Here is an 11,652-nt window from a genome sequence, read left to right on the forward strand (position 1 = left end):
TGGATTTTGTCTTTTTTTGTATTTATTGTTAATGTGTCTCTGAAACAAATCCCAATGGACAGTGTCCACATGGCAATGAAGTATTGAATCTAGAATCTTGAATCTATAATGCACCATCAGCACAGAGCTGCCGGCTTCTCCCAGGACTTGATGATCTCCTGTTTTGATACGTGCGTGAAAAACAATCACTGCAGCAGACTGATTCTGTTTGCATTGAGTCTGTAATGAACTGAATTAGCTCAAAGTGACTCTCCTCTCTGATGTAACCTCCTTCTGATAATAACCCACACTCTGAGTAATGCATCTTCAAAGCCTCCTTGTTCCTCTCAGTCAGCACGACTGTTTTGTTGTTTCTCTGAATATGTATGAAGATAATAATGAGCCATTCTGTGTGATGAGAAGCAAAGTGCTCTTACAACACTGAGCTTCTGTAGCCTTTTGTTTTCACTTAGATGTTTTTTTTATTCTCTTTATTTCAGGATGACCTCATCGAAAAGGAAAAATCGTCGTACGCCATCTCCGGTGGCTGCTGTGCCTTAGCTGCTCTAAGTTTGATGGGAAAGCTCTACGTTGCTAACGCTGGAGACAGCAGGTAAAAAAGAAACTCTTTACTGCAGAGCTCAAGATTAATGACATTTCTGAGTAATTCATCTCTCCAGTGTGCAGAGTTTGGAGGTTCTGACTTCCTTAGATGTGCGTGGCTCTGCTGCCCCCTGGGGCTCACTCTGAACACTGCAGCAGCATGAAGCTTTCTACTAATGCTGATGTTTCTCATCCACACAACAAAAGGAAAACATTCCTCTGTCCTAATGGGTGTATATCTCCTTTCTTCTCCTCCCTGCAGGGCCATAATCATCAGAAATAATGAAGTTATTCCCATGACGAATGAATTCACACCTGAGTCAGAGAGGCAGCGGCTCCAGTACCTGGTATGCTTCTGTTTTCTTTACTACATTACCCACACAGGGGAGTGTTAAAGAGGCTTTATGAGCTCCTCAGTGCATAGAAAGCTGTAAAAGAAAGCGTATAAATATAACTTCAGAGCTGCTGGGAGGTTTGACTAACGATAAGAGAGAGTATTGGATAATGAGTAGGCAACCTAAGGAAGCACACAGAAATAAACCGGCATTACCGTGCTGCCAGTTTTAGCAGCAGGTTGTAGATGTGAGTCATGGAGTGGGTGGATGATGTTTGCTGCTAAAACAGGGAGCTGTTTTATGTCTTTAGTATACAGCATATGTTCAGCCCTAGAGGATTGATGTGTGCTTACAACTTCAGCTGTTTTAGAGAAACTTCTGAGTCTTATCAAGGATGGAGATAAAGATTTTAATTCTGCAACCTGTCCCACTTCTGTGTGTCCCTCCAGGGCTTCCTGAGGCCGGAGCTCCTGGGAAACGAGTTCACTCACATTGAGTTCCCTCGGAGGATCCAGCACAGTGAGCTGGGCAAAAAGATGCTCTACAGAGACCACACCATGACTGGATGGTAAAAGTGGATCTTTTAATCACTTTTCTGACAGTTATTCACATTTTGTGAAGACTCTGTTCTATAAAGGAGGAAAGCATGAGCCAACTATGAACTATATTGGACACATATAGTCTAATGATGTCACACATCAGACTCCGAAGGTGTTTTGACACGAGCTAACTTCCTGTCACTCTAATCAGAACCAAAAACATGAAGCAGAGGTCAAATGAGCCCAGCCGTCAGTGAATTCATCATGCCCCCAAATATACAAATTTCTGTGTCGGTCTTAACTCACTCCTTTTCATTGATGTCTACGGACATCAATTCTGGCTTCTGCGTCTATAGAAGTAAATTATGTCTTTCAGTGGGGGGAGTGGGGGTCTGACGGAGCTTGTCAATCAAAATCATGCTCGTAAACTACTGTGGGTGAGAGCGTTGGGCTCTTGGGATGAGAACTCAGCATGGATATGAGGAGAAGATGTGAGATGACAGAGACATAGCGAGACGCTGCAAGTCAGAAAAGTTCAGGCAGAAAGATTGTTCAAGCCCTGAAAATGGCTGGCAGCCGATGATCAAAATGGATAAGCTAGCAAAAAATGTCATCCGTGCAAAGTTTGTACCTAATAACAAATGAGCCACATTGATTATTTCTTTGTACCAAGCTGTAGAAATGTTTGTTTCTGCTGTAAAAGGCCTTCTTTTATGTAGGCTCTTATGGGGTTTCCTTAACTCTTGGAGCCAACCCCAAGTGGATGTCAGAGGAGTCTCTGTATTGGCTTCATTTTTAGACAAAGGAGATTGAGGTTGCTGCTTGGTTGGAAAAAAAAATTAACTACCAGTTTTTTTTTTTTTTCATACATTGATGAAACTCGGGGCGCTGCTATCGCCCAAGCAGCAAACTGTGGATGTGAGAGATGAAACCATGCAAAAGAGCTAAAGACTGCAGATATTTGTGATACCACTTGGGGCTGGCTGCACAAAACAACTTTACAGCTTTGTTATAAAAAAATTGTCACTTCTCACGACCTCATTCCTCTATTTCGCACACACTGTATATTAAGGTCACAAGTTTACTCAATCAGAGGCACAACTCCCCTGACTGACGGGAGGGTACCCTGTAGCTGTTAGTGAAGAGGCCAAAAGCCTGCTTCATTTCCAAAATGGCTACCACTGACAATTTGCTTTAAAACACCATTTCAAAAACAGATGGATGACATCACAGATACTATTTACACATGTAATACAATCTATGGTTTAGCCTTGTAGTCTAGAATGTGCGTTAAATGAGGCCAGCCCTTGAGCAGGCTGCCGGGGTTCCTACACTTCACTCACAAATCTCGCCCTGTTTTCTGATGGATTACTGTCTGGCCTAGAGACCGTAAAAAAAAAATGGATGTCATCTTCTTGGCTCAAAGTGAGGTTGCCTCAAAAACTGCTTCCCCTGGTGGCTGGCTGTTGTATTGGTCAAAAAATCCATCTCCCCAGCTATTCCAGATGGGCTGTGGTCAAACTTTAATACAACTAATACACCTCGTAGAAATGTTTCTTACATCTGATTGTTGCAGTGATGAAGATATTATTTGGCTGGCAGGTCCTCTTTATCCTGAAAAGTTTTGTTTTCATTATGAGATTTAAAACAAGGCTGTAAGTCACATTTAACAATTATTGACAGCTACTGTTCTTGTGTATTTTTTCGGGTATTGTAAAATATGTTGGGAGCGAGAGCCAAGAAAATTATTTTTGTCACCTGGCTCCACTCAGATTCTCTCTGAGTCCCTCATAACCTCTGTTGCGCAGACTCTGGCTGCCAATGGCGGTGCCTGTGTCGGAGGTATTTTGGCTTTGAAACCATAGAATGGTAAGTGGTGGAGCCACGCTGTCCACTCTATGTACAGTTTATGTTCTGGTATCAAAAGTCAGAAAAAATAAAGATGAATCAATCAAAGTAGTTAGAGGTACAGATATGGGGGTATACTAACGAACGAGGGTGGGCAAAGCTGCTGTTGACAATTTTACAGCGTCAAGAAATTCTATCAATACATGTTCAACCCACAACAACAACCACTTCCTTCTTCTACTTCTTCTTTTTTTCTATTTTGAAACGAGTTTAGAGTCTCAAAAAAAATTAATATTTTGGGAAAAAAGTGATAAAGTGGCATGAAAATTTAAATTTATAAAGCTGGAATCAGCTTTTAATGTAACAAACAGTAAGTGATCAAAACACTGTTGTTTCTTTGAAGGGCTTACAAAACAATCGTGGAAGATGACCTGAAGTTTCCCCTCATATATGGAGAGGGGAAGAAGGTAAGAAACAGACAATCACAGAGTCATACTCAGCACATCAACAATCAACATTAATCTGCAGGTGTGTTTGTATTTGTTAATGTGTATATGCACCTTTTGTATGTGATTGTGTGTGCGTGTATATTTTCAGGCCCGTGTCATGGCGACAATCGGCGTCACTCGAGGGTTGGGAGATCATGACCTGAAGGTTTATAACTCCAACATTTACATCAAGCCGTTCCTCTCCTGCATCCCTGAGGTGAGCAGAGTTTCTTCTATTGGACTCATGAACAGTAGAAACAAAAAACAGCACAACTTACACAGTCTAAAATTTTGACCTATTATGAGTTGGGAAGTGTTTTGTTTGTTAAGTATAAAACACTCGCAGCCTCTCTCATCAGTGCTTTTCACTTCCTGTTTGAGAGCTTTTCACTTCAGCTTCAGGGTTTTATCAGGCCTTTGTGGCTAAACCAACATCACACTTTAAGTAAGATGCTTAAAGAGTATGGAGTAACACAAGCAGCTTTACTGCTGTCAGAGAAGGTTATTCCTCCTGCTCACCTTAATATTTCTGCTTATCCTCTTACACAACATGTTCTTTACGCAAATATCTGCCATCATTCGACATCATGATGAATCAATATGTTTTTTATTCGTAGGTGAAAGTTTATAACCTGGATGAAAACAAACACGGCCCTGACGATGTCTTGGTCATGGGCACGGATGGATTGTGGGATGTGACGACAGATAAGGATGTGGCCGAAGCTGTGACGGCTTACCTATCATGCTGTGACCCCGCTGATCCCATGAGGTATGAAGTTTGACCAACATCAAGTTTTTATTCAAGCTGTTTCTCCTCTACACTGCAAAAAAACTGAAATCTTATCAAGTGTTTTTCTCTTATTTTCAGTAGAAAATGTATTTTTAGATTTAATATGAGCCACATTCAACTTACCAGTCTTATTTAAAGTTATTTTAAGACAAAAATGAGGTCTGAATTTCTTGTAACAAGTAAAAAAAAAATCTTCCAATGGAACAAGAAAAAAAGTTACTTGTAATAAGATATAAATTCAATTTAAAGCAAATGTTCGAACACGTTTTTTTTGTTCCGCTGGCAGATTTTTTTCACTTGTTACAAGCAACTTGGACCTCATTTTTGTCTGTAAACAACTTGAAACAAGATATTTTCTGGACTGATTAGTTGAGTGTGGCTCACATCAAGTATAATTAGAAAATTTGTACCTAAAATAAATTTTAAAAATTCAGTTTTTTTGCAGTATATGTCCTGTCTGAACATGACAACCACAGGTGTGTGCATCCAATGCAATACTCAGTTTGTCCACTAGGTGATGACAGATACATAAGCCTAATGAATGCAGTTGCTAGTGTTGGTTTTCAGATGGATGGAAGTACAAGTTAGGATGATCCCTGCTTGATCATTTTTATCATCTTGGACCCTTCTTACCAAAAGGTTTCAACCTGTTATTCAACAACTAGTTATCCAGGATTACAGGCCTCACCTCTGCAGGCTCAAACGTCCCCTCTGTGTGTTGGACCAACGGAGGATTAGCTGTAAAGATTTGCACAGCACAATAGCTGGAATAAGCAGCTAACAACAAACAGGGATTATTTTATTGCTCAATATTTTTCACACGCTGAGCGTGGCCTCTGGTTGACCTCGGCTCAAGATGTTGAAACAGTCGTGTTTGTGCTCCGGGAGGGTTACAATAAGTCCCAAACATGGTGATTAGTTATGATTATGAGCAGGTTAAACACACCTATCCCTAACACAAACACCTGTAAGTTTTCTACAAGAGGGTTAATTGGCCAGAGAGTTGAGAAAAGGATCCTGTAAAGAGGGTTAAAGGGCAAGCTCCATAAAAGACTGTTGCTTCAGTTTTTAGCTTCTTTCATCCCTGCCTAACTTGTCCTAAGTTACATTTAAACAAATGAAGAGGTTTCTGTGGTGATGCCAAGTCCACAGCCTGACGAATAATTGATGGTACCATTGATTTCCTGTTTTCTAACCACAAGTTTTCTCTCGCTTGTTCTGGTTTGTCTTTTTTTTGTTTAACCAATATTTGTCCAGCATTGGAGACGATGTGTGCTTCTTTAGTTACAGGAATGAGACTGTTGATAGACTAAACAAGAACAGTTTCTAGCTTTTTTCTAAAGCATCTTGCTCGCATCCTTTCAGACGGACCTTAATTGTTTTGACACTTGATACACTTTATTGTTATCATGAAGTTGCCAGTTGAATTTAACACTTTGCTGCTTTACCAGCAGGTAACCGACAGGTATACCTTTGACAACTTTGCCAGTCACTTCTTTCTGAAATTTCCTACTTATTTAAACAATATTTTCAATCAATAAATGTCTTACTTGTACTCCATCAGAGGTATATTTGTGTTATGCTTGCCCATGTGCTAATAATAGATCTGGTATATTGCCTAAATTCACAAACTGGCATCTTACCCTCTTTGATTAATCATACAGTAAATTTGAAATCATGTCAACCAATCACAATCCTCCCACTCTTTTGGCCAAGCTGAGGCTGTTTCCTTGATAACTGCTCGTTTCACGATGAGGAAAGAGATCTCCTAGGGACAAGATGTTACGGTGCGGTCACACTGGCCATCTAAACTCAAGGGCGATTCCCCTTGCTGTGCCATTCCCCTTTTGGAGAGTACAGCCAGTGGTCATTTTGGTCCCATACAGCCCTCTAACACCTTCGCTATTGTTTAAAATGATTGTCGAGAGGAGCAGTGGATCATGGATCATAAGCGCTGTCACAAGTGTGCTTGTGCTTGTGCATGAAGTGAACTGTGCTGAAACCCACCTCTTCGAAGCGTGCCAAAGCAGAGAAGTGGATCATACTTAAGCACGGCACACTTGCGGTCACACTGGCCAAACAAGCTGGGCTAGTGTGACCACGTCCTTTCTTGTGGTCCTTAGGGTCCATTTACACAACAACGGTTTTAGGGTGAAACGCAAAAGTTTTGTTGCGTTTCAGCTTCGCGTTGACATGTAAACGGCCTTTTAGCCGACCTAAAACACAAACTTTTGGAAACGGCCAGAGTGGAATTTTTCTGAAACGCTGCCAACACCGTTGCGGTGTATACAGTAAGCCAGCATTTTCAGTGGAAATGTTGACGTCACACTCCTCTTTGAGCAAGCGCATACAACAGTCAACCATGAGTTCAACAGTACCATTGTTACAGTCGTCGCGAACTACCATGTTGTGCTTGTGCTGCTCAGTGTAATCTGCTGACTGTCTTTCATCAAAATGTGCATCTGTTGCACCACTTTTGCACTTAGCATTCACCAATACACCAGATCAGGGATGTCAAACTCGTGCCATGGAGGGCCAAGAGGCTGCAGGTTTTCCTTCCAACCAAACACTACACCAGCTGATTCCACTGATTACCTCACCTTCAAGCAGAGAGCAGGGACTAATCAGTGAAACCAGCTGGTGAAGTTCTTGGTTGGATAGAAAACCTGCAGCCTCTTGGCCCTCCATGGCACGAGTTTGACACCTGTGCACGAGATGATCAGCTCAACTCTACTTCAGTAGAGATCTACCAAAAGCTGCTTCTGGACAAGACAGTCATAGCACCACCTACAGGGCTGGCATGCTTACTACAGCATTTTCAGGCCCTCAGCATTTCTGTGTAAACAAATATTTTTTCACTGTGTATCACTGTGTTTTATCATTTTTGGATGAAATGTTGTCTTGTATACAGGGCCTATCTCTATAATCTCTATAATCTCATCAAACTTTCAGCCCCCAACCCCCAAGTCTGACCAGAGACCAGTGACCCCCTGCCATTGGAATACACAGGCTGATACTAAAACTAGAAAGAAAAAATTGCCCAAGTTACTCAATTCAGCTGATCGGTTAAAAATTGGACCACCTATGTGCACATATAGCTGTATTTCCTAAATTAATCTGCTTTCAGTGATACCGTAGCTCCCTTAGTGGGGGACTTGCGGCTGCAAAGAAATGTTAAAAACTGATCTTACATTTTCTTTATACAAAAGTTAACCCCTATTTTTGTCTATATTATTAAAACGAGGTATGCACTTGCTGATAGTTTTTGATTTTGGAAGCTATTTTGCAACCCCTGAAGTGATCCTCACTTTGGAAACCTCTTGGCTTCCTCAAAGTTGGCTGATGGGAGTGATGATCGGCAATAAGAACCATATCTGACTATAAATGTTAATCTTCTCACTGATTGTCCATTTTGCTTCTAAAGGTCATATACAGACAGTAAACCTGTGTCAAAACTAATCAAAGAACTCCTATAAGTACATTTCCAAGCAATACGGCGCATGACTTAGTTAGCTTTCCAATCTGTGTTTGAGTCTCTCTTGTCTGAGGTTAGTCCTTCTTTAACCCTGACTGTTGTGTGTGTTTCACAGGTACACGCTGGCAGCCCAGGACCTGCTGATGCGCTCTCGTGGAGTGCTAAAGGAGCGCGGCTGGCGGCTACCCAATGAGAGACTGGGCTCGGGGGATGACATCACCGTGTTTGTGGTCCCTCTGGCAGGTTATGAGTCAGAGACATGACAAGGTCCTGACTCAGCTGACTCTTGAGGGTCCTTTTCTGGTCCCATCCACAGAGGAGTCGACGGGAGACGAAAACGAAGAAAGACTTTGCGAATGAAAAGACTCGATTTTGAGCAGCTATCTTCATCAACACACCAGACTGAATGAGTTCCAGCCGCTTTACTTCAACCTCGTCATGTAACAAAAGACCCTCAGTGACTCTGTGAGAGGACTCGCTGTATTTTTCCTGGATCTACTGTTCCTGACAGTCGCCAGTGAGAATTATAACCTTTGCGGTTTTTTCGTTTCCTGTTCCTGTTCAAAGCCAGATAGCTTCTCGACCCTTTGAATGAATTGCTCATTTTCACTGATCAATTTGTCGGGCATGTTTCATCGCTCAATGCCCTAAATGTGGCTCCTTTTTGTAAAAAAAAAATAAAAAAAGAAAAGAAGTGAAATGTAATGTAAGGGAGGATAGCTGAAGAGAATGTGAGGAAACCAAAGAGAAGCTGTTGTGGCGAGAAGATGGAAAATCTAAAAACAAATACACGCAAAAACCATAAAGCAAACAAAAACCCATGAGATTCATGTCTGTACATTTAAAAAAGCATGCAAAATGTGTTAAAACAGAGGAATGGACCTTTACTATTTAATTTTCTGAGAAAAAGCTCTGCTGAATGACGTCCACCTGTGCTGTGATTGGTTTTAAGTCCAGTAAGTGAAATATAGGGCCTACCGCAGAAGACAACACAAATATTTAAATCTCCTGAAATACTTTAATCTAGATTAGGTCAAGGCCCAACACTACTTTGTCAATTTGAAGAAAAGCTCTTAGTTTGGTCCGAAACACTTCTCTTATTTGTCCTAACTAAAAGCCACACAAATAACCACAAAGAGATGCATGACACTTTACCGCACAAAAGTGAAGCCAAATTATCTGCTCAGACACATTATGGTGCATTTGAGGTCTGAGTTTGTGCAATTGATTGACTTTCCTTCCAGTCCTAAAACCAAAATACAAATTCTTCCAAATATACTAATATCAAGTTGAATTCTTGACCCGTGCTTCATCTTTTACCATAAAATTGAGGACTTTGACCAATTTGCCAGGCAGCCTGTAGAGGGAGCTGCACACTTTTTGGCTTCCGTCTTTGTGCTTCCTGTCTACAGTGCAAAAACTACTCTTTAGTTTGAGAAGAAGCTCATGGTTTTGGATGGAGACGTTACTTAACTTTTACCGTATGTGACACATGAACGACAGGCTTTACTGTGGAAGAGCTTCAAGGTGAAAAAAAACTATGAGGCCCCAAGAATTAGCCAATCACAGCACAGGAGGGCGGGATTCTGCATTGCTTTTACCCTGCAGGATACCCAGGACCCAGCAGGAATCAGCTGAGCCTGTATCCCTGCATTTCCTTTCTTAATGATGTTTGATTGAAGACACCTTAGGCACTGTTGCACATGCTCCGTTGAAGTCTGTTGATTCGTTACATTTTATCGAATGTACTTTTAGATTGTTTTACTTCTTTTAATCATTGCAAAGACAAGGAGGGTTTGGGCACAGCTACACATGAGCAAGCGCAGGTAGACTGTAGAACAGCCCCGAACTGCCGAGGTGTAATCCTAATGCTGTTGTGCTGAATGCAGAAAGGCCCAAATGAGGTCAACGGCTCACATTTCTGAGCTATTATTTGAGACTGCAGCTTAAGCCTTCAGCGCTCACTCTGGTTTAAAGCAAAAAGAAGATTTCAACCACTTTCTCTTTGGAATGTAAAGTTTAATTTCTACGCCCTGCTCCCTTAAGATGGGGGTAAAAGAAAGACAAATACTTGCCAGTTTATTTTAAATAAATGTTCCTTTTAGCCCCACAATTAAGCCAACAACATGTTGCTCTGTTTGAAAAAAACTTACCCTATTTCTATTTTTGTGAAGTTTTGCACTTGTTTAATTTAATGACTGAAAAATCACTTAAAATCAGTTTTACTCCCTTTTTGCTGCTGTTTCTAGCTTGTAGTGAAGCTAAATCCACTATTGTTTGTTAGCTTGATCTGTTGTACTTGTGATCGGTAAATAATATGAAGGAACAGGATCATTGTGTGATTTTAATGCATGGTTTCTTTTTTCCACCCCAAGAGGAGTAACTTGATGTCAATAAATGTCTCGGTATAGTAAGATGTGATACATTTCACACTTATGCCTTATTAAAGCTGTAAGGGACTCAGATTTTTCTCCAGATGCACTAAATTTGATCCTTTTACAGATGGATAAAAGCATTGTATGCCATTCAATGTACTGTATACCTCGTTTGTACCATTTTTATGTTCTGTCATGTTGTTATTTAGATTATCCATATATTTTTAAAGATGAATTTGGTTGTTAACAGTATCAGAAGTTTAATTTTTTATGTTTCTATCCATTGCTGTTTGAGATGGTGGTGTCTTAGCATATGAGCCTTTAAAATGTGAGGTGGAAGGATAACATGTACAAGTTTAGAATTAAATCAGACTTTTTCCCACTTTGGTGTGACTCCGTCTGTATTTCTCATTCAGGAAACTCTTCGGTCGGAATAGAGATTATGAGATTATGTTGACTCATAAAGTTATCAAATGACAAAATTATTTCCCATGGGCAGAATATCTTTGTGAAATGTCTCACATACCTCAGAGGATCAGGGTAAATTCTGCGCTGCCAACCACAGGCTTTACTGTTCCTCCTTTCTTTACCAACACATCAGTTCAGCTCCAGTTCCTAATTTCCAGATGACACTGTTGCTTTCAGTCCGCCTTACAGAAATGAGTCATCTCCGGGGTCTGTCGTCTCTAATCGTACACAGTAGTGTGATGATCGATTTCTGAGAGTGAACAGCGTCACTTCCACCCTCAGGAAGTAGAGAATGAAGAAAGCAAGAGCTACCTCAACAAGAAATTAAACTGTGATAGCTACATTAAGGCAGAAAGGCTGCAGTTTTTTGTGGAATTTGAATACTAATTGGTTTGACAGACACCTGATGAAACCATTGCACAAATCCCGCCTGAGGATGAAGTCTTGCAATTTCACAGGTTTGTTGCTGCTGGGATAAAGATGGTCAGGCCGGTAAAAGGTATTTAATTATATGCTGACTGATTATTATACTCTTAACAATAAATAATGAAAAACTAACTCTAATAATTTAGTTCAAAGTTAAAACAAATTTTGATAATAATTTATCTATTTTTTAAGGTTTTTTTTTAGTGTGCAATCCTGCATCCCACCTGTCATTCAGTAGGAGGAGAGTTTCGCTGTGATGGATTTTCACTCTGCTCACATCCGCACCCATCCCTCCTGTTGCACGAGCTGTCTTGTACTACGGATGA

At 40.7% G+C, this 11,652-nt stretch overlaps 1 protein-coding gene across 2 annotated transcripts in view; it reads left to right on the forward strand.

Annotated features, from left to right (window-relative positions):
* ppm1j (protein phosphatase, Mg2+/Mn2+ dependent, 1J) overlaps positions 1 to 10,807 on the forward strand; it is a 30,291-nt gene extending 19,484 nt beyond the window's left edge. For both annotated transcript variants that reach the window (XM_074671774.1, XM_074671782.1), the window contains exons 4-10: positions 480 to 592; positions 845 to 929; positions 1,367 to 1,485; positions 3,708 to 3,771; positions 3,902 to 4,009; positions 4,410 to 4,561; positions 8,173 to 10,807. In XM_074671774.1, coding sequence (XP_074527875.1) covers positions 480 to 592; positions 845 to 929; positions 1,367 to 1,485; positions 3,708 to 3,771; positions 3,902 to 4,009; positions 4,410 to 4,561; positions 8,173 to 8,320 — 789 coding nt within the window. In that variant the 3' untranslated portion in view covers positions 8,321 to 10,807. The remainder of the gene's footprint in view (positions 1 to 479; positions 593 to 844; positions 930 to 1,366; positions 1,486 to 3,707; positions 3,772 to 3,901; positions 4,010 to 4,409; positions 4,562 to 8,172) is intronic.
* The last annotated feature ends 845 nt before the right edge of the window (positions 10,808 to 11,652 follow it).

The sequence above is a fragment of the Halichoeres trimaculatus genome, unplaced genomic scaffold (genome assembly GCF_033239565.1).
Source record: "Halichoeres trimaculatus isolate MK-OKI-2021-1 unplaced genomic scaffold, fHalTri1.1 fHalTri1_scaffold_1, whole genome shotgun sequence".
In the NCBI taxonomy this organism is placed as follows: domain Eukaryota; kingdom Metazoa; phylum Chordata; class Actinopteri; order Labriformes; family Labridae; genus Halichoeres; species Halichoeres trimaculatus.